General features: G+C 41.3%; 1 protein-coding gene across 4 annotated transcripts in view; it reads left to right on the forward strand.

Moving 5' to 3' along the window:
• Positions 1–386: 386 nt before the first annotated feature.
• Positions 387–22,387, forward strand: part of sik3 (SIK family kinase 3) — a 38,506-nt gene continuing 16,505 nt past the window's right edge. For 3 of the 4 annotated variants that reach the window (XM_067594129.1, XM_067594130.1, XM_067594131.1), the window contains exons 1-10: positions 387–718; positions 17,899–18,015; positions 18,702–18,765; positions 19,349–19,510; positions 19,696–19,820; positions 20,082–20,205; positions 20,595–20,713; positions 21,143–21,253; positions 21,605–21,739; positions 22,232–22,309. In XM_067594129.1, coding sequence (XP_067450230.1) covers positions 428–718; positions 17,899–18,015; positions 18,702–18,765; positions 19,349–19,510; positions 19,696–19,820; positions 20,082–20,205; positions 20,595–20,713; positions 21,143–21,253; positions 21,605–21,739; positions 22,232–22,309 — 1,326 coding nt within the window. In that variant the 5' untranslated portion in view covers positions 387–427. The remainder of the gene's footprint in view (positions 719–17,898; positions 18,016–18,701; positions 18,766–19,348; positions 19,511–19,695; positions 19,821–20,081; positions 20,206–20,594; positions 20,714–21,142; positions 21,254–21,604; positions 21,740–22,231; positions 22,310–22,387) is intronic. The other variant, XM_067594132.1, reaches the window with a different exon arrangement.

The raw sequence follows: 22,387 nt of genomic DNA on the forward strand, positions 1-22,387 counted from the left end.
CATTCCTTTGTCTAAATAATTTCAGTGATGTGTATTTTAACACTATGATGGAGTGAACTTGGAGTGAACTTCTAAGAATGTATGTTTTCCTTGACTGGAAGATTTGAATCTGTCATTCTGTCTGTGATGTTTAAGTGGCGTATACCTTTAAAGTCTCATGAACCCGTCTGATCATACATAGTGCAGCAGTTTGCAAGGAATCACTGAATCATGGGAACCAGAGTGATAATGCGCACTTCTTTGTCGCCATGACAACCACAATACGTTTCTGTGGATGAAGTCATTTGTTACGCTCGTCGTTTCCATGGTTACAACCTAGAGAGGGCGCTGCGGAGGAGCGTTCCACGTAAAATGACGCAGAGGCGGGGGCGTGCCCGCGATGCGCGCTGCGCAAGGCTTCTTGTTGTTCCCGCAGAGAGGCGAGAAGATGGCGGCCGTGTCAAGCGGAGGTGCTGCTGGGTCCGCTGCGGCCGGGATTACGCACTCTTCCCGACCGACCCACGCAGGCATGGGCAGCCAGAACCGAGCCCAGCCATCCTCCGGGATCAGCCACCCCAGTCGTACCGGCACGGCCACTGGGTGCATCACCAATCCTGGCCACACTTCGGCCACCAGGCCCCCCCCAGCCCGAGTGGGCCACTACGAAATCGAGCGGACCATCGGCAAGGGAAATTTCGCGGTTGTTAAACTAGCCACACACATCATTACCAAAGCAAAGGTAAGAAGACTGACGCCCAAGCGTTAGAGGTGAACAACTACAAGCTGTCATTGTTTCATTTCTAGCCTTTTTGAGCATGTAGTCAGGATGCCGCTGGGGCCTTCAGGCTCCGGAGACACAGCGGACAGCCCGCTTTGGTAACACCGCTGCTTAGTATCGGGGGCTCCGTTCAACACGGGGCATCACCTCGGAACTACTAGACACAAACACTTTTAGCAGAAATACATCTTATAAACATATCGGTGCTGCCAGTATTATTGAGGAAAGCTAGAAAGGCCTGAGGTTAATAAACGTGTGGCAAAGCGCAGAGGACGGAGAGAAGGGTATTGACGAAGATGAAAAAGAGACAGCTTTCCGTCTGTAGTAGCTAGCTTAGCTTACGAGCTAATTAGCTGTTTGGCTAGATGCAGATATCTTTTAGACAGATGCCAACACAGCAGGTTAAAAGTTTGCAGTACCCTACTGCATAACTTTAAATTAACAATGAACTTCCAAAGTTAGTAAGTGTACGTTACCTAAGTGTTGATAGCTCACTGTGAAATTCAACGTACAATTACAACCGAAAAATGGTTAAAGCCAACTGTAGCAGAGCCAGAAACTTTTAACTTTTTAAATTTTGCCAGATTGACAGGCAGTGATATAAAATAGACTACCTTGCTTTATGTTTTCGTGTACGGAAATGTTTCTTAAGTTTTTCTGGTGGAATACAACCATTTTCTCGTGGTGTAACCTAACCATTTTGTCAAAGTTGTATTTCAGCTTTACCGGTCTTTGTAGCATTTAGATATCCCTTTTAATATCTAGATGACATTTCCATTAAGCCTACCGAACAACAAAACACTGACATAGCAAAATTAGTGGTTTCACAACCTCCACCACACACTTTGAGTGTACGTGGATGCTTTTGCATAGAGTGGGCGCCTGTTAGCAGTACACTGTATGATTGACACATTCACAAGCAGCCACTATTGTCTACAAATGATATTCATGCAAAACACGATCATACTTGATTAGTAGATGCACTACATTTGGGGTTGCCACAAGTCAGTCCTGTGCTGCGGATTAATAACTCTGCTCATGATGACACTTAATATTGTGCCCAGGCTATTTATAATGAGTCTGTTGGGTTTTTGCCAATCAAAAGATTTGGGTATCTATGGTGGGTAAGGAAAGTTTGGGGTATTACAAGAGGAGGGGACTACTCAAATATCCCTAGTTGTGTTTTTCTTTTGGATCATGTGCCTAATTGTTTCAAAGTTTTTCTTGTCCGTGAGCAGTCTTATGTCACTCCAAATATTTTAACCTATGTCTTCTTGGCTGGAATGGTAGGGGAAGCCCTTAAAGACCAATAGAGAAGTCACCTGTGTACCTGTGCATCTGCATCACCCTCAGTTTGATGCATTTGACAACAGCAGCATCAATAAGAATGTTGCTAATAGCCACTTTGATTTCCAGCTTGTTGGAGAACCTCTACTCAGGACCATGCTGGCAGTATGGTGACACAGGGAGCCCTCCTCTGATAATACGACTGTTGTCATCCATGTGATGAATGCTTGATTGTACTCTCACAACACATAGGGAAGCTGAGGCCTACACTTACAGACAGCTTCTGCATTATATTTTTTTTTTTACCTGGTGATGATGCTCATGATGTCGAGCCTTTAATTCTAATGGTACAAATAAAGGTGTGTCAAGGCGGCAGAGTGTGCTTTGCCTCCATGCCCTTGTTGACATGCACACAGACAGGCAGACACGGCCAAAAGGCCAAAATAAACTTGGGTCAGTAAGTGCCTTGGAATATGTCTCAGCTCTGCAGAAGATGTTTCTAGAAGGACTCTGACTGTGTTTATTTGACTATCATGTAATTTACAGACCCACTGACATGAAAGCACTACGTTCAATCTTATATCAGAGCAGTACAAAGACAGTAGTTTGACATAACGGTGAGAGATTGATGTGCTAGGTAAGGTTTTTTCTTGTGTGTGAGCCTGTTTATATATGTGTGTGTGTGTGTATTTGGGGCTGTGTCTGGCTGACTGAGAGTGAGAGACAGGCAAAGGACAAAATGACAGTGGAACAAGCACTGACAGAATGAAAGAGAGGCCTTGTTTGTTGTCTGTTTGTGGTGGTCACTGACAGACCAGTCAGTTCATGATTTTCATCAGCTAGCACAGGGCTTTCAGCGTCCCCAGTTGCTCATGAATATCAGAAGAATAGAAGTGTGCTTTTACATGCCTGTGGATATCATGAATATGGATATGATGATCAGTCATCAGATGAAATGCGCTTTGGAACCTTGTTTTATGGCCTAGGTTTTATAACGATCCAATGAGAAATGCTGACTAGTCAAAAATAGCCTAACATCTCTCTCAGTTGTTAGATGGAGCTGGATGATATCCTGCAGTGCAGTCACACAGAACAGGATCTGGTTATTTATACTTGGTAGCTTAGAAGCCCAAAGAGGGATGTTCCCTCTTTATGCCTCATTTGCTCTGTTGTTTTGTTAAACCTAAAACATTCAAAGGCAATTTGTTTAAAGTTTATTTCCCTAGTACACACTACCATTTCAACCGTGTATTTTGCTAATTCTTGTGGAATGGGGGCTGTTGTTGTACACTTGCTAACAGAGAGGCAACCACGCACTTTAGATGATCGCACTTTCGACTATCATTGTAATAGTGAAAGTTCATCTACTCCAGTCAAAGGTTAGCTAGTGAAGTGGAAGTCAAAACAGGAGTTTTGTTACACTCTCATAGATGCTGTGGTAGAGGCAGTTGGGGCACACTTTGCTACTGTCTCGATGAATGTTGATTTTAGTGTTTAGTCTCTCCATAAACTTTATTGCTGGTCATGACCCCTCAACAAGGGACATAAGCTCTTGCTGACACTGCAAACCACTCTTCTAGGTGTTGCTTCTTGCTGTAGGAATTTGGAGACTTGATAGACTAGATCAACTTGATCTAGATGCTTGTAATTTCAATTCTTAGTCTGTTTCCATCTTTTGCTTTAACCCAGTCAAAGTCACTGTTGTTGTTTATCTCCATATTTGGGACCTCTTCTGACATGCATCTCTTTACTCTGCAGTAGAGCCGAAACAATTAATGATTAATCAACTTGTCCATTAACAGAACATTGATCGGCAACTATTTTGATAATCGTTCATTGTTTCCATCTTATTTATACTGAAGGTCTGCTGCTTTTCTTTGTCAAACATGGTAGTGAACTGAATATCTTTGGGTTTTAAGCAACAAGCAATTGATGATGTCGCCTGGGGCTTTAGGACATTGTGGTGGGAATTTTTCACTGTTTTCTGACGTTACTACACCAAACGATTAATTGATTAAACTAATTGTCAGATTAATCAGAAATGACAGTTGTTAGTCGCAGCCCTACTCTCCAGCACCACATTAATCTTTATAGTAAAATGCTATATAAAACTTTAAATAACATCTTTAATGATAAAGTAGTATTTGTCCAGAAGCTGGTAAAGATATATTCAGTGTGTAGGCTTGTTGCTTCTTGGGTATTGCACAAAGACGGCAGGCCATGTTGTGGAAAGAATGATTTTTTTCTGTTGATTGAGGCTATTAATTAGGCCTGTAGTTGCTTTGTTTTTCAGTGCAATTTACTTGAGATGATATTTCACATGCCGGTCTCTGTTCATAGGTATTTTAGTTAACAAACAATCAGTAAGCATTGTATACAAATTATATAAAACATTACAAAGATAGCACAGAATTTACAGACAGGCATAAAAACAATAGGACATGTACAGTACACATACAGTATAAGTATTAACCAAGGTACAAAGCTGCTTTACATGGTGATTAGTGACACCTTACATTAGGTATAACCTAGTTATGTTAGCAAAGAGTTAAGAGGATATTTATTGCCTTGCCTCTACATAATCAATGAAGTCGTGTGGAATTTCTCAATGGAACATTATAAAGTAAATCTGAGTTTTTCCAGTTTAAAGTGTTGCATAACATCTTAAATCGCAGTCTCTTTAACGGATAAAAAAATTTGTACATTCTTTGTACAGACCCTATTGAGCCATTGTGTGGCATTGATTTTCTATGCTCACCTAATTCATCTGAATCAGTGAAAACATTCATTGTATGATTTTTTAGAAATTGTCCATCACAGCTATGTCAGGTGTAATAAAACATCCCTGGTGCTGGCTTGCCTATAAGTAAAAGGTCAGTGCTGATATTAAGTGATTATGTTGACACAGGGACATGTGATGCAACCAGAGTGTTGTAGATTCCTCTTCACAGCATTAAGGGTGTAACAGTATGTGTATTCGTCCTGAACCGTTATGGTACAGATGTTACAGTTTGGTGCATGCAGTCGTGCAAAGAATACACTCCGTGACCCAAACAAATACTGTCAAAGTGTGTTTTAATAATCCACTTACTCTGACGTGTGGAACAATAATTCTGGAGTGCGAGTTCCGCCGAAACGTTTGGCAGCGCATCACTTAGCTATAGCATGTTCATGGATGTATGCTAACAGGCTTAGCCAAGGTAGCCTGGTTACCCTGTAGTGTCGCTGCAGTAAGAATGTCAAACGAGAGACCAATAACACTGACCGAGTGTAACACTATTAAGATATGCGCTGTTGTCTCTGTAGTGAAACGATATCACGTCTTCCCGTTCCCCTCTCCTCTGTGATGGTTGGCTTTCACTCTGCCTTTGAGTGAAGCCGTTCAGAACAACGATTAAAAACATTTGATTTCTGACGTGGTCAGGCAGCATGTTGTAAGAACCAGTTCTGAGAAATAAAAATGTAGTAATTAAGTATTGCAGTAACAGTTGTGGTTTGGTCCTTCTGACGGATATATTATTATATATGACATCATTAGATTAGTAATACTGAAGCATCAGTGTGTCAGCAGCATGTTACTGTCGTAGCTGCTGGAGGTGGAGCTAGTTTCAACTACTTTAAATACAGTTAGACTATAAAACAGCTGTCAGCAGGTGTCTTGAATCCTTGCAAGAAACGTTCATTCATTCAAAGTTTCAATAATAGTTACGGCCAATGAGCCATTGTTGGATGTTTACATTTTTCAAAATAAAGGACCAAAACATTATTTTCTTTCTCTCTTTTTTTCCCCGCTGTACTGAAATCGTACCAAACCGTGATCCCAAAACCGAGGTACATACTGAACCGTGAATTTTGTGTTCCATTACACTCCTACCATTCATCTATCTGCAGGGCAGCAACAAACAACTTTTTCACTACTGATTAATAATTAACCACTGTCAAAATGGTAATTGCAGATCACATGTCACATTTCCTACTTGGTCTGATCAGTTGCTAAAAAACCAGCCCACTAAACTACAGTGAATATGCCTGATTGCCATTGTGTTTTAGTGTGTCTATACTTGTGTCTAATTTATTGAGAAAAGGAGGTATGATGGTCATTGTCTGACCAGACTATAGATAAAGTAAAGTGACACACTTTGAAAAGCCCTCCGTCGTGTTGTGCCCACAGCAAGGTGAGCGTGATTGGTAGAAGATAGCACCGTGTGGCGTGTCCTGACCCGTCCTGTCTGTGGAGAAGCAGATCTTTTTTTCTGTTCTTCTTTTTCCTGTCTTCTCCTCTTCTGCTCTTTCCTTTTTGAGGGTTTTTTTTTTTAGGCAAGAGAAGGATGAGCAGGAGGAAGGGGGCAGGCAGGATGGCAAGCGTTAGGTAACAGGCCTAATGTACTGTGTAACAATTTCACACACTCCCTCAGTCACACACACACCAACTCACGCACAGCTCTCTAACATACAGCATCTCCTCTCTGTTTCTCAAAGATACACATACGCACACTCAAATGTGATTTCAGTTGGGTGAATAATATGACAAAGGCTGTGTTTCTGCTCGACTTGTCTTCAGGCCCTCTGGTCGTCTTCTGCTGCATTCTCAGTATTGTGAATCTGCAGCCAGCTGGCTTCAAAAGGGGAATAACAAAATCCAGACTACGTGTGTGTGTGTGTTTTAAGGTTTGGCGATATGGCCTTAAACAGTATAATTGTAATAAAATAATTAATTTTATCCAGTGTGGTCGGATTTATACAGCCAGCTCCTGTATTCAGTCATTGTAATAGATGGTGGATTCACAGATTGTTTTTAAAAGAGCAGACAAGGAGGTTGATGAATACCAAACTTTAAAGTAACTTCAGTTCAGTGCAGATCATATTGGATAGAAAGTGCATCCAGCTGGTGATTATCAAGCTAACTTCAGCCTTCTGTTTGACCGGCAGCACTGTTGCTTTCCTCTGCTTGTATGGTAACTTTTTCTTCTCACATTCCTAGATGACTGTGACCGACTGTGCCATTAGCCTCTACTCTTCCAAACTTGTAAAAACCGGGAATGTTTTATTTCTTTGCAACATGCTGCTCTGATTTTATTAACGCAAAGCCAACGTACAATGTAATGATCAATCAGTGGGTCGTCACCTGAGCTGAATTGGATCCTGATGTGACTTGTCTCGTGGTCAGTGAAGTTACTAAATGACAGCGTATTGAGTGTTGTGCTTCTGCTCATTTTCTCTGGATGTTCATGTTCCCTTTTTTAAACTGGCTGTTCTAGAAGTGCAACGATTAGTTGACCAACAGACAATTAATTGCCTACTATTTAGATAACTGATTAATCTTTTTTTAACCATTTTTAAGAAAAAAAGCCAAAATTCAAATATTTTCTGGTTTCTTAAGTCCTCTAATGACACGTCAGTCTTCTAAAAATAAATCTCTTTGAGTTATGGACTGTTGGTTGGGACAAAACAACATTTGAGGACGTCACCGTGGGTTTTGGGAAACAATGATGGACATTTTTCACCTTCTACTCACATTACTCACACATAAACCACTAATTGATTAATCATGAAAAATAATTGACAACATGTGCTTTCAGCCATGTGTGTTGCTGCACATTCATAATCTAAATATGTCAACACTCAATACCATATGACAAATTTTAGAACACATTAAGATTTATTATTGTTAATCGTGAACAATGCAATGGGGCCCTACACACCCCTAGTGTCTGATGCCAGTGGTTTGTGTTCATGTGCCGTTTGTGTTTGTAACCATCGACGATCAGTACATGGCAGCACACGCAGTGGCAGTTAAAATTCACAACTCTGTGCTCTCATCATGGACAGCACTGCTCGTTGTCAGAGGCGACTGTGTGTTGCCAAGGCTCTTACTTGGAGAAAGGTCGCTCCATTGAAGTCTTACTGGTCTCCATAGCGATGATGGTGGTTCCAGCCCACATCTACCAATTCTGAATGGAACTGACGTTGCCATTGGCTTAGATTGCCTGTCATGAAGATGGTGTGTATTATGTGTTTTTTTTTCATCAAAGCTGGACACAACAGAATTTGTCTGGTGTTCTTGGGTTTCCCTCCTCAATTCGGACCGGCTGGGTTCTTCGCTGTAGTATGTAGTGATATCTCTGCTGAAACCACAGTTGTGATGGACAGAAGCAAAGGTCCTTAGTTGCTGCTGCTTCGACTACAGGTCTTCCAGAGCTTTCATAACATGAACTGTGCACTCGGGATGGGCAATATGGACACGGTTCTCTATCAGGGAATATGTAACATTATATCCAGATCACAAAATATGTCATTATATAATACATTTTCTGGGAAATCCATTTAGAAATTGTTAATGGATAAAAATATGAGACAGAAATGTCTGCTTTTGGCTGATCAAAGTCTAATCAAAGTATTTCATCACATTAAAGCAAAAAGTATATCAAAAGTCAGTATTGCCATAAAGCAGTCCTGCTTATTGAGTTACAGCGTTGTCCAATACAGTGGTACCAAACCTTTGCATCGGGACCTCCCCAAGGGCTCCCAAGATAAATCTGAGGAATCACTAGAAGACTGAAAAGATTAAAAGATTCATTGCTGCTGCATTTATCTCCCTTGGCTTTGAGAAAAATGTCACCATGGCATCATGATATGGACATTTTGCCACAGCAGGTTCATTTATTGAAATCTTCATGCAGGCCCTCAAGTGCTCTCCTTGCAGCCTCTTCTTGAAGTCTGTTTTCACCTACCAAAAGTGAAGATTTGTCTTTATTAAGTAAATTCTTAAGTTTAAGGATCAATTCATGGTTCGACAATAAGGCTGAACCATCAGAGTTTCTGAACCAGTGGCCTCTCCTCCTCCCTCCTCTTCAGCTTGTATGTTCAACAATCACAGCTCATTACTATTGTCCAGATCATGATGGAGTGTAGACAGGACTGAGCCAGGAGGCTGATGGTTGCCTGCTTCCTTAATCTTGCGGATTGTCTCAATTGTGACTGGCACCTGAAAAAAAAACAGAAGTGGAATTAAGTGTGCAGTGTGACAAACACACATCTAAATCTTCTCCATAAACATCAAATCAGTAATCTGGTTTAAAAAAAGGAGGGGAAATTTTCCTTACTTTCACAGCAAGGATATTAACATCCTCCTTTTGGAAAACGTTTGACAGCCTCGCCAGATGAGGCAGCACGTCTGACTGGAGGTACAGAGCAGCCACATATCGGTATGTGGCACAAAAGGAGTAAAGACCTTTTTGACACAGGGCACTTGTTGTGCTCCACCTCCTCTGCCAGGACCATTAGCGCTGCATGGAGATTCCCAGATTGGCTACTGCCTGGTGCTGAGAAAGCCAGCGCATGTCTTTGACCTCTTAGAAATTATTGTGGGGAAATAATTAGTACATTTCTGGCAAAAATAAAGCACAATTAACCCTAAATATAGACGCCTGTGATCTCTAATTCTGCTGGAAAGAATGAAGATTTGTTTACCTTCACATTCAGATCACACATGCCCAGGGTAGTGGCTGCTGCCTTCAAGACTGCTGTTCTATTGGCGGTGTTCCTAAAGTACAGGTGAAGTTGCTGCAGGTGGTCTCTGAAGGTCTTTTGTACCGTGTTGTCTCTGAAGCATTTTTATAGACGTTGGGCAGCACAGTGCTCAGTAAGTAGCCATGGCATGGTTTCACAGAGTCGCTTTGCCACTCCATTTTGGCCTATTTAAAAAAACCAGGGAAGAGGGGAAAAAAGTTTAGTTGTACAAACAATAAATTAAAGCACAATAAATATATCAAGTGCTTTGGTGTGGAGAAGGATGCAGTAATGTTACCTGTCATCACTGCTGCACCATCTGTCCCAAGACCAGATATCTTGTCCTGGGGAATGCCCCTCTGATTGGCCTTCCCATCAGGAAGTGGAACTAGGTCCCAAAATTGACAAAAAAGAGCTCTGTCTTTGTGTTTTTGATGTCTCCAAGACGGGTGCTTTGATAATACTGGCCAATATTTCGAGCATTTTATTTACCATGCGATGGGACCTGTAGTTGGTTGATTTTCCAATCTTTGAAAAAATTAATACCAACAGTTAAATAGATGTTGTTGACCTGTCAGCAGCCAAGACCTGTGTGATGGCCTTTTCTTGTTCCAACAGGCGCTGCATCATCTTTTGCCTTGATCCCCATCTCGTGGGCGATTGTGTTATACGTTTGTGTCGAGGCAAGTGCCCGCTGCCTCTTCCAACTGTGAGAAAAAGCACTCACTTTTTGCAAACTCCCACAGAGAGAGAGAGAGAGCAAGAGAGAGAGAGGCTTAAGATCATCTACATCAAGGGGGATCTGTTAAACCTCAAAGCAACAGGGATGCTATGCTACTTGAACATTTAAATTAATATTTCATAGAAAGGAATAAAAGAAACTTACCAATGGTAATGTGAAGGCGATGGCCAAAGCATGACAGTCTTGTCCAGTTATTCAGTGCGATAGCTTTGACAACGTTTGCTCCGCTATCCGTTATCAGACACACCTATTTCTCTTCGTTGAGATGCTAGCACTGGAGAAATTCCCTCAAACCATTTGCTATATTTTTCCTTGTGTGGTCCTCGGGAAAGTAGCTTGTCTCAAGACGGGAGCTGCACAGCATCCGTTCAGCTCTGTAGTTCTGCTTGACCATAAGTCCGTGGTCAAGGTGTAGTAGTCTGCAGAAGACAGTGAGGCTGCTACCTTACCGAGGTATTCTTCATACATGTCCAGGAGTGCTGTCTCTAAAAAATATTACCCTTCAGGGATGCCATGTTTAGGGTTCAGCTTTTATATAAGCTGTTTGAAGCCTTCCTTCTCACCTGTCGCTCCCCTTTTTGGAATCAACTCCACTGAGGAGCCACTGTCAGCCATGCTTGTTGTTGCTGTGCCTAAGTTACGCATGTAACATTCGTAATACTGTTACGCAGCATAACGATGTGATGTCATTATGAAAACAAGTTAGAATATTACATTATACATTATCACAATATGTATTTTTTTAAAATCATAGTAAAAAATTATACCAGTATTGTTGTGAATGATATGATGTGGCACACCCCTATGACATAGGTGATAAATAATCGAGAGTCGCAGCCCTACTCATGTCTACACTCAGGTTATAGTTTGTGATGATGGGTCAGGAATAGACATTGCCTCATTTTAATTCGTCGCAAGCCAAAAAGGGTGGGAACTACTGATCTGATTTATATTGGAAAATTCACATTGTCTTATGGTGAATATTGCCATATCACCTATCCCTACTCAGGACATTTGGCTTGAGCCCAGTGGCTGTGAAAGACAACTGGACAAAAAGACCTGCTGGAGTTAGTGAGAATATTGGTCAAGGTCCATAATTCAGTTTCTTCTATGCTGTAGTATGCAGACTTTGTGTGGTAGATAGCAAGATGTGAAATGTAAGAATCCCTCGATTCCAACTTTGGATTGAGTCGTGTCCCTATAGAGATTTGTTTCTCTTATTGTGCTAAACTGGAACTGCTGGTTTCTTCTTTTTAAGCACCAGTCAACAATTGTAAATATGGGAATGTGGACTGTGCAGAATCAACCTGTTTGGGTGATGGTGTGTCATGTGGCAACTGCAGTATGATGTTTATATGCTTTTTATGATTGCAGTTGTAGAAGAAGTAGAATTAAAATACCACTGATGTTGTGGTTACCGGGATGGTACTAGTACATCTATTCATGTGTGTTCATCATAACTAGTGGCCACGAACAAACTTTCCCCAAATTCTGTTGCTTTTGGTCAGGTCTGTGGGTTGTAAAGTGTGTCCTTCACTATGCAAGAAAGAAAGGAGAAAAAAATCAACTGAAAATGACAGATGAGTGTGTGATGTCCAGTTTTTCGGTACTTTTAACATGTGCCTAGTCTTGTACTTTCAGCTTGACACACTCAGTTGAGTCATTTCCACACATATACTCATACAAGCACACAACACACAAGTGCATCATCTCCGAAAGCCAATGTGCTGACTCACACTGCCTGTATGTCTTCATCTCTTTGTGTGCACGTGCATAATACGCTCATAGAATGGTACAACTTGTGCGGACGTGCCGTGAACATATCTTCTACGTGTGACACTGCCTGATGTCTATAAGACTTCATACACACACACACGCATAAGAGAAAAAACTGAAGCTACCAAGCAGCTTCTAGTTAGCTGTTGTAAAGACTTGGTTTAGATCCAGATAGCGATGATGCCGTGTTTTCGACCTGAACTGTGGAGTGTGTGTGTGTGTTTGTATGTGTCCCATAGGAGTTTAACTACTCACATGCTGATATAGGTTAAGCCAGAGCATTACACCCCCTCTGGGTGTTGTAATCTGTGTCACCTGTTGATGAAGGTTAACCTCATACATTATATCACCTCTCCATTTTGTGTGTGTGTGTGTGTGTGTGTGTGTGTGTGTGTGTGTGTGTGTGTGTGTGTGTGTGTGTGTGTGTGTGTGTGTGTGTGTGTGTGAACACAGATGAGCATGCAAGATGCACTCACCTGCCCCAGCTTCCCACTGTAGACATTACTCCATGGACCCAATTCTATGTTTAGGATTAACCTCATTATAGTTGAGTCATGGATGGATGTTTTCAAAGTGAATGCTAGAGGGTCCAAGGGAATGTTGCACGACTGTGAACACAATGTCTAAGAATCAGATTTATTGGTTAACGTTGCATTTTTTTGGTTCTGTTCAAATTGTTGACTCCTTATTTTGTGCTTAAAAAATCTAAATAAATCTAGGCAAACAATACTCAACTTTTTAATCAGAGCATTATAACAGATAGATGTATTCAACAATAATATATTGGTATCAAGAAAATGTCAACTGGGGCTGTAATTGGTCATTCTTTTTTCATTGATGATTATTCTATTAGTTTTTTGTTTAATAATGGTCATTTTGAGGCTTGTTTTGCAGTATACTGAGAGGTGCTTCTAATGTTTTGTCTATCCCATGGATATCAGTGGGGATAATCTAAAAAAATACAGATTGTGCAGTAGTAACTTGAATAAGTCACTTTATGCTCAGTCATGTAAACAGTTTCTAAGAAATGTGCAGCATGGCATGCCCTTATCTGACATATAGTCGTGCTCATTGAATAAGAGTCAATGTATTGCTTTTACAAAACATCACTGTGCTGAAAATGCAGGTATTTTTACACTGTGTTTAGTGTTAACCAGTGACAATGAAATTTCCCGGCCACAAGACGACACATGTCCAGGGTCTCGACGTAACAGATGGCTGGGGCTAGGGGTGTAACGGTTCGGTATGTACCTCAGTTTTTGGGGTCAAGGTGCGGTACGATTTCTGTACAGCAGAAAAAAGAAAGAAAGGTAGGAAATAAAATTTGAAAATTGGCTGAAACGGTTTAGTTTTCTCAGAGAGTTTGTCAACACTCGACCGTGTCCTACGGCGAAACCACCTACAAATGAAGCAGGTCTACAAGGTGCCATTTGAGAGAAGCTCGATAAGAGTCAAAGAATTGCGCTATGACATTGTGCAAGTAAATCCTATATATTCCAATACTGTAATTGATTGCATCCAATCAGCACTGTGTGGACACATTACTGTATTGTACAGTAATGATGAAGCGGGTTTCAACCTCTCAAAAAGGCGGCAACGGGGAAGGAATGTCATCAGCCAGTGTGCCATTGTTGAGGTTCCTGGCCAGTGACGGGGAACACCACCATGTACTATAAATAATCAAAGCGTCCTCCATCACCATTCAACCCTTGGCCCCTACAATGCTGCCCGTCTCATCACTTTCCCGGACACAATACACAATATTCTCACTCCAGCCCAGCAGATAGATGGCCCAGAGCAGCCCAGGTACGTTGTCATCTGGGACAATGCAAGTTTCCACCGGGCTGCTCTGGTCCACAACTGGTTCATCGACCACCCGCCTTTTTCCGTTCTTAATCTGCCACCATGTTTTCCATTTCTCATGGAGTTTCTATTGAGGAGTTTTTTTTTTCAGCTAGGCATTGAAACACGGGATATGAATATGAACGCGTACCCCTCCTACAAGCAATGGAGGACGCATGTGGTGATATAGCTGCTGAAGTATATCAAGACTAGACTCGTCATGCCAGCCGATACTTACCCCGCTGCTTGGTCAGGGAGAACATTTTGTGATGTTGATGAGGTCCTGTGGCCAGACAGAAACAAAAGGCAGGATGCAGAAGGCTTATTTTCTTTTTTCTATTGTTTGTTCTATATGAAGAACACTTTACAAATCCAACCGTGTTTGCTGAGATGTATACAGTATTTCAGAATAAAAAAAACATTCTTTTCTTGTATTTGCGTGTTTTTCTATTTGAGTATGAAAACATAACAGTTTACAACAGGCTACTGTACGTACAGTATGTAGTGTAACACCGAAAATGCAAAAGGCCTGCTAATATTATCGTAGTAGTGTTTTCCACTCATAGTGTTCTCCATCGAGCACATTATTGTTCAACTAGTTCTTAGAAATAACTATTCATTTCATGGTGTGTGTCATTTGAAGACAAAATTTCATTTTGACAAGACAACATTGTTTTGAATTCAATATTTGCTTTTGCAAGATATTTGTGGAGTTTTGGGTTTTGTGTGTGAGTTTTTGTGTTTAGAGGTTTAAGAAAATGAGCCATGCTTTCAGAAACCATGTGTAAGTAATTGAGAAATACTGTATCATAAATGTCTCCCTATGTTTTCCATACTCTGGCTTTACACAAAAATATTGAGAAAACTACATTTATACACTCTTCATTTACTGATCCAATATGTGTCTAATTTTATATTTTGCATATTTGTGTAATATATCAACATTACATATCTGTAACTAAAGGAAAACAAGCAAATTTAAAAGGGTCTTCACCGTTATACCTATTATATATACAATGAATAAATCACCAAAATTATGGGAAATAGAGTTATTTTCATTTTTTGGCTGCCGGGCCAGTGAAAATATACAAGGGGCCAGTAAAACTGATCTACTGGGCAAGTGGGGAAAAATACATTGGATACTGCATGTCTGCATGACTGCAAGTGTGTAGCACAAAAAAACTTTCTTGCATAGTTCATGCTGCTGTGTACCAGCCTGCGTAGTGTAAGTGTTATTGTAAATTTGGTAATTGCCTGGAAATAGAGGAGGAAATGCTATATGTTAAATACAGAAATAACTGCAGTTCAAATGCTGACAGCAGCAACAACTTCCTATAAGATTACTGGTATTTCACTTCTGATAAAATCAAGAATTAGTACCAATAAAAAATGGTTACCTCCACCTCTGTACCCATCGCTACATATGAGGAGCCTTGTTTTCTCCAGTTGTGGTCTGTGGTGAGACTGTCAGCAAATATGCAAAGCTAAAGGGAAGCCTATGTAGATTGTTTTGATTTGCCATTATATTTCTGAATGTTTTGTTCAAGACGGTTGTTGAATTTTTGTATTATGCAGTTTTGTTGCCATCAGCCACTGTTAATTCTTGTCCTGTGAAGTTAGCGTTTATGTTTGTGTGTCATGTAATGTATAGTAAATGGTCCAGACTCCTCCGCTGGGCACCAGCTGCTCTGACATGGTGCTCTGTTGAGGTCACTGTCTTGTGATCGAAAGGGCTATGTGACACTTCATCTCATTGCAGCAGGCCTCTCAGTAGTGTGTGAAAGTGGGTGTGCTTGAGTGTGTGTGTGTGTGTGTGTGCGCGTGTGTGTGTGTGTGTGTGTGTGTGAACCCAGATCTTTTGACGGAAAATTCCAGAGTCATGGAAGCTAGTGCAAAGCAGACCGAACACCCTGAGGCTGCTAAGGTACACACTCTCAGTCACAGCACATTTACTGTACCTTGGCTGGAGCTAAAGCTGGAAACTCAACCTTTGTACAGCGTATCAGTTACCATTACCTCTGGTCTATGTCTGTTAGAATGACAAAGTTGTCAATTCTTACCGCACATCTTGAGCAATTTCCTTAACCGTTTGTCATCCAGTCTCTATGGTAAGAGAAACCGACTGACCAATATGTAAAATTCTGAAATGTCTGCAGTGTCGGTTAACTCTTAACTGCCCCGACTGTGCCATTGTGCCTGTCTTGTCATGGAGAAATCTCCTTGGCACGCAAGGTTTTATATTCAGATGATCACCAAGCTTCTGTACAATAGTGATTTTTATCCCACTTCCCCAATTTTCAGCTCATTTGCACGGAGAAGGATTCACTGTCAACATGAGCATATTGTGTACGTGTAGATGTGTGTATACGTTTGAGTGTGGGAGTGTGTGTGATCCAGATGTCCTGTTGTAACCCTCCAGAAGATGCAGAGGGGAGCTATTACATCAACAAAACTGGACGACCGCCAGTGCCAAGAATAGATTCCTTGAGCTTAAAATACCACATAGACACACATTGCAAACAGACAGATACATACATGGCTAGAGTGATTTTTAATAATACTTTGTAGTCAAGTGCCTCAAAGACAAGCCTTTTCTGCTGAATTTAAATATAGAGAAACGTATGGAATAGATTACTATCTATGAATTAATAACTCATCCACAAAAACGGCATGATTGAATCATCAAATTAAATGCGTAAGACATCAACTTTGGTGAACTGATCAGTCTTTGTAAATGTTACATGAAGGGAAAACATGAACTCTGACGATACATATTTTCCACAATTACAAGTACAATGTCCTTGAAGGGAAGCTACACACAAAGACACAAACATACACGCACTGATCTGGTTTAATGCCACCGTTAGATGTTGTTCTGTGCTCTCTCAGGAGCCCCCTCTTCGCTCTCCCTCACTTCCCTTTCCTGTCTGCAACAGGAAGTCAACCTTGTCAGGCTTCAGATAGCCTCATCTTCTTCATGTCTGTTCTCAGGAAAAGGGGAGCTTGGGATGGCGCACAACAACAGAAATCGACAGATGAGGTGTTTGCTCTGTGTGTGTGTTTGTGGAAAAAAAATGAAAAGCATGCGTCCTGCATTAACAGACACACACACAAACACACTCGGACTGCACTCGCTCATCTATTTTTGGCAGAAGCCGTGTTTTTGGGCAGCCCCATTAGCTTCGCTTGATTAAGTCATTAAAGGCTTCCACCCATTCCTAAGTGGCAGAGCAAAGCTCCTGTCACACATCATCATCGTCCACACTGCTGGACCCATTGTTGAGGGCTCAGTAGTTATGCAAGAGTTGTGCTCGCAGTCGAAGGTCATAGCTTAGGTCATGCTACCCAAACAAGCTGGAATCCAGAGAAAGCACTGTGTTTGACAACACAGAGTGTGTTTGACAACACAGTTTGACTATTCATCATCTTAAGTGCCAGTATCTCCGCATAGCATCTTTTTTCCTGCTAGTCTCTCAGCTGGTGGCAGATGATTGTGTTTATTATTTATTTTTATGTGTTTGTTAATGGATGGGCTGTGCCAGGTCATGTTAGATTGAGTCTGTCTGACTCATACCCTCTCCCCTTAGCTGTTTTGCTGCTTATTTTCTCGGCATTTTGCTCTTCTATGATTATCGTGTCATCACAGCAATATTGCAAGGGCACTGGGACCGTGCCCTGGAATTGTTGCCTGTAATTTAAGTGTCGGCTAAAAACCATGAAATGCGAATGTATTGTCTGTGTTTTGAACGCTCAAGAGCTGGTAAACACATCGCCATGGTTTAACACGACTTCTTTCTTGTTTTTGTCTCCTCACACTCCTTCACCCCCCATCCCTTGCTCCTCCTTTCTTTCTGTCTTCCCCTCCTTCCCTCACTGTTTCCTCCTTAATCTCGCCCTCTCTCTTCACCACTTCACCCACTCTTTCTTTCTTTCATCATTCACCCTCATCTCTCCTTCCATCCCTTTCTCGTCTCTCGCTCTTCAGGTGGCTATAAAAATAGTGGATAAGACCCAGCTGGACGATGAGAACCTGAAAAAGATCTTCAGAGAGGTGCAAATCATGAAGTTGCTGAAGCACCCCCACATCATCCGCCTCTTCCAGGTACACACTCACACTCACCCACAGAGCCGATAACGCACTCAGATCTTACACCTGACACCCATGGCCCAATAGATAGAGGACAAATGAAATATGTGTTTTTTTTCAGCAGGATCTTTTTATTTATTTAATTTTTTTTGAGTTACTGTACCAAGCTGTTGATGATGATGATAGGCACTGGTTGGTATCAAATTAAAATGTACATCATTTCAATTTTTATTTAGGGAAAGTTGACTCTTTTTCATGGTTGTACATGTCTGTTCTAGTTCTCAGTCTTGTTTGTAAGAACCTCGCTCTGGTGAGACTTAGAGGTAGAAGTTGAGGAAAGAGAGTGTTTCCTGTTTGCTTTCCTCACCCAGATTTCTCCAGCTGTACGGGGACTGTAACACAAAACCAGCTTTTCCAATATCTTGTCTGCAGTTTAAACATTCTTTTAACTTTGCCACTTAATTTTAATCACAAAATGCTACAGTTTGAACACTTAATGTTGAAATTCTCAACCACACATACTGTACATTGAACACCACACTGAACAAATACCAGTTTTTTTCTCTGTTTAAATCTTTCAGTTTGTATGGCAAACAGTGCTTACTCATGCTGTTGTGTAACAGATCAACCACCCATCACTGAATATTGGCCTGTCAGAGGGTCTGTAGCTCCTGGTGATTTTCATTTGTTTGTGTCTTTAGGTGATGGAGACAGAGAGGATGATCTACCTGGTTACAGAATATGCTAGCGGTGGAGAGATATTCGGTAAGGGAGTTGCCCACTGTTACCTTGTTGTAGATCGTCTTTGTCATTGCCTCTGCTTTTCAATTTGGGTTTATATTTTCTTTTGAGTTTTCACTGGTGTCCAAATACACAAATTGTGCAAAATAAAGAAGAATACAAAAAGTCTTAAAAGTGTTAAAGTAATACTCAATCTAATTTGATTTGAGGGTTTTACTTTTGTGTTTGTCCACAATAACTTGTGTCTCTGCACAGTCTGTTCATTATTGTATTATAACACAAAATGAATCAATTGACTCTCCTTCATCATTAATGTAGTGATTTGTGAGGTCAAACTAGAAGGCTTCACTTACTGTGTATCCACATAGTCAGTCTCATGGGAAGAACAGTGAGGGCTTTCTGTTTAGTACACTCTGATGTTCATGTACACAGCAGAAACACTGCACTTAAGTACCATAAATCTTTTTTTCTTTTTCTTTAATCTTTTTTTTGGCATTTTTTTATTGGATAGAGGATTTTGAAGTGGCAGACAAGAACCACTTGGCTACCAGGGTGCTCCAAGCACCATAAATCTTTAAACTGTGTGTGTGTGTGTGTGTGTATCCAGACCACCTGGTTGCTCATGGGCGTATGGCGGAAAAGGATGCCAGGAAGAAGTTCAAGCAGATTGTGGCAGCAGTCCATTTCTGTCACTGCCGCAACATCGTCCACAGAGACTTGAAGGCTGAGAATCTGCTGCTGGACCACAACCTGAACATCAAAATCGCAGGTGTGTGTTTGTACTTAAGAATGTAGGGATGAGTAACTTTTTAGTGGTTTTGGGCTGTCTTGGTGTGAGTGGGTGTAGGCAAGTGTCAACATGTGCTTCGGGAGCTTTTTGCTGGGCTGATTGAATTCACTCTATCAAGGAAAGTGATGAGACTGAATAAACCTCTGCTCTCCATCTCCTGTCAGACTTTGGCTTCAGTAACCTGTTTTCTCGAGGCCAGCTGTTGAAGACATGGTGTGGCAGCCCTCCCTACGCAGCACCAGAACTATTTGAGGGCAAGGAGTATGACGGACCCAAAGTAGATATATGGGTAAGTAGACGTTTAGCAAGGCGTCAGGCCTTGTGAGAGTGAGATGACGTTTTGTTAACTTTGGAGGTTAACTTTTCAGCAAGATTTTTTCTTCTTTGGACATCTACTGTCTAACCTCTATCGTGAAGATGGATTAATTAATGATCAAAATAATAGTTTGTTTAAATATACATGCAATAATAAGCGTGTCACTGCTTTTCAGGCTAAATTGTGACATTCGATATTTCATAGTTTGTTTCTTGTTGTCTTTTCTCTGTACAGAGCTTAGGTGTGGTGTTATACGTGTTGGTGTGTGGTGCCCTACCTTTTGACGGCAGTACTCTACAGAATTTGCGGGCACGTGTCTTAAGTGGCAAGTTCCGCATCCCCTTCTTCATGTCCACAGGTAGGTCAACTTTTATCCCCTCTATCCGACATCCCTCCACTTTCTTCTATAGAGTACAGGCCAAACCCTAACCAGGTCAATATGTCTCTAGCTGTGTTTCCATCCAAGAGCCAAAAAAACATTGCAAAATGATTTTCCACCGAAAATGAATCTCCTTATAATCAAGTACTGAACACTGTAGGGTTGATAAGTGGCTGTGGTCAAGGAAAAGTATCAAAACATTCATATAAACCATAGAAAATGGTCAATTCTGAGGCAGAAGATAGACAGTGGAGATTTTTCTGCGGACGTTTATGCTATACATTAAAACACATTATGATTTGAATCCATTGTAACCAACACTGTTCTGAGTGTCTCACGTGAGAATGTATGTTTGTGCGTTATTGCAGACTGTGAGTATCTGATCCGACACATGTTGGTGCTGGAGCCCAGCAGACGGTTGACCATGGAGCAGATCTGTAAGAACAAGTGGATGAGACAAGGAGACCCAGACCCAGACTTCGACAGGGTGAGACCTCCTAGATCATTTTCAGTAGACATCTGGACTCAAGGCAGGGTTGTGTAATGAACATTTACCTGAAGCAAAAGAATCATTGACCTGCCTTATTTTCCAAATTGTTTTTGAGTAATTGTATTTCTCTTGTGATTATCGTATGTTTTTGCTACAATTAGTATAATTTGATGCTCTTGACTTGCCTCAGTGTGTGTCATCACAAAGATGAACCAACTGTGCTCAAAGATGGCATGCTACTGTCCAGCCTCTTTAACTGTTTTTAATAGTCATCTCAGTTCTTAAAATGTAGTAGGTGCTCCAAACTGGTTCATCTAGTTTGCACTTGCTGCTGCCATGACAATTTGTCTTCAACACCAAATCTCTTCTCCCCATCTCTTCTCCCCATCTCTCCTCCCTTGCGTTCTTTTCTTCTACCTGAATCAGTTGATAGCAGAGTGTGAGCAGGTTAAGACCGAGAGAGAGACGGAGCTCATCAACGAACAGGTGCTGATAGCCATGTCTGAGATGGGTCTGGACCGAGAGCGCACGCTTCAGGTATGACACCAATAGGCTGCGTTAAGACCAAGACTGGTCTTCGGTAAACAACAGAATGGTACAATGCTACATGGTAAACAAGGTTCTTCATCCCATGGGCATCTTTGGTGTGATCGCCTGCTTACTTGATTGGCCCATGTGGTGCATTGTCAGATGACGTAATGTTGCATTCTGGCAAAAGTTGAGCCTGGTTCAACTTTTTTGCTGGATGACCGCTGCATTTTTTTTGCTGAGCCCTACATGGCCCCCACCCCCTGCAGCATGAACACACTGCCCCCGTTAAAATGAACGGCAGAACTGCCGTTTTTCACGCATTGCCAGATTTGGTCTGAACGCCTTTTTCTTCTCTAGTCCCTACAAACAGATGCATACGATCACTACAGTGCCATCTATAGTCTGCTGGCTGACCGCCTCAAGAAACACAAGACCTTGCGTGTTGCTCCACCAACACCACGCTCCATTAGCTATCCCCTTAACGCTGTACAGGTAAATTTGACATGTGTTGATTTATATTTTGATGATATTTTGGAGATTTTGGGCTATTCTTTGCTAAGTTTTAATAGCTATAACTAGGTTTCTAGAGGCAATTGGTGCCAACTATCTTAACATACCCCAAAGTTTACTGATTGATCATGTGTGTCTGTATATACTAAGAATTTATTATATGTATAAACTGATTCTTTGTAGAAGGTCTCCAGAACCTTTGGACTGACTGATTTTTATTCAATCTCCTCTTTTTGCATCAAAGAAAAATGTTTTTTAATACCTTTTGATTTTGAATGATCTTATTGAAGACAGCAAAGTTTCACATGACTGTTTTCATCAGTGTCACCTACAGTAGTCATCATGTCAGTCCACTGAATAGAGTTGATTGGCTTTAACCCACATCTGCCAATCCCACTGCTCTAAGAAGATTGTTAGAAAATTAGTGCAATCCTCACATGACCTGTGCATGTGTGTGTGTGTGTGTATGTGCAGACGGATCCGCAGGGTAATCCAGTTAGCATGACCGTTCCCCATGTCCAGCTCATCAACCCTGAGAACCAGATTGTTGAGGTGAGTCGAAGATTATGCCAGTCTTCTGGTCATGGAGTTGCCTCACAGGCTGCAGATAGGTCTTTGCCCTTCATTAGC

The sequence above is a fragment of the Thunnus thynnus genome, chromosome 7 (assembly GCF_963924715.1).
Source record: "Thunnus thynnus chromosome 7, fThuThy2.1, whole genome shotgun sequence".
In the NCBI taxonomy this organism is placed as follows: domain Eukaryota; kingdom Metazoa; phylum Chordata; class Actinopteri; order Scombriformes; family Scombridae; genus Thunnus; species Thunnus thynnus.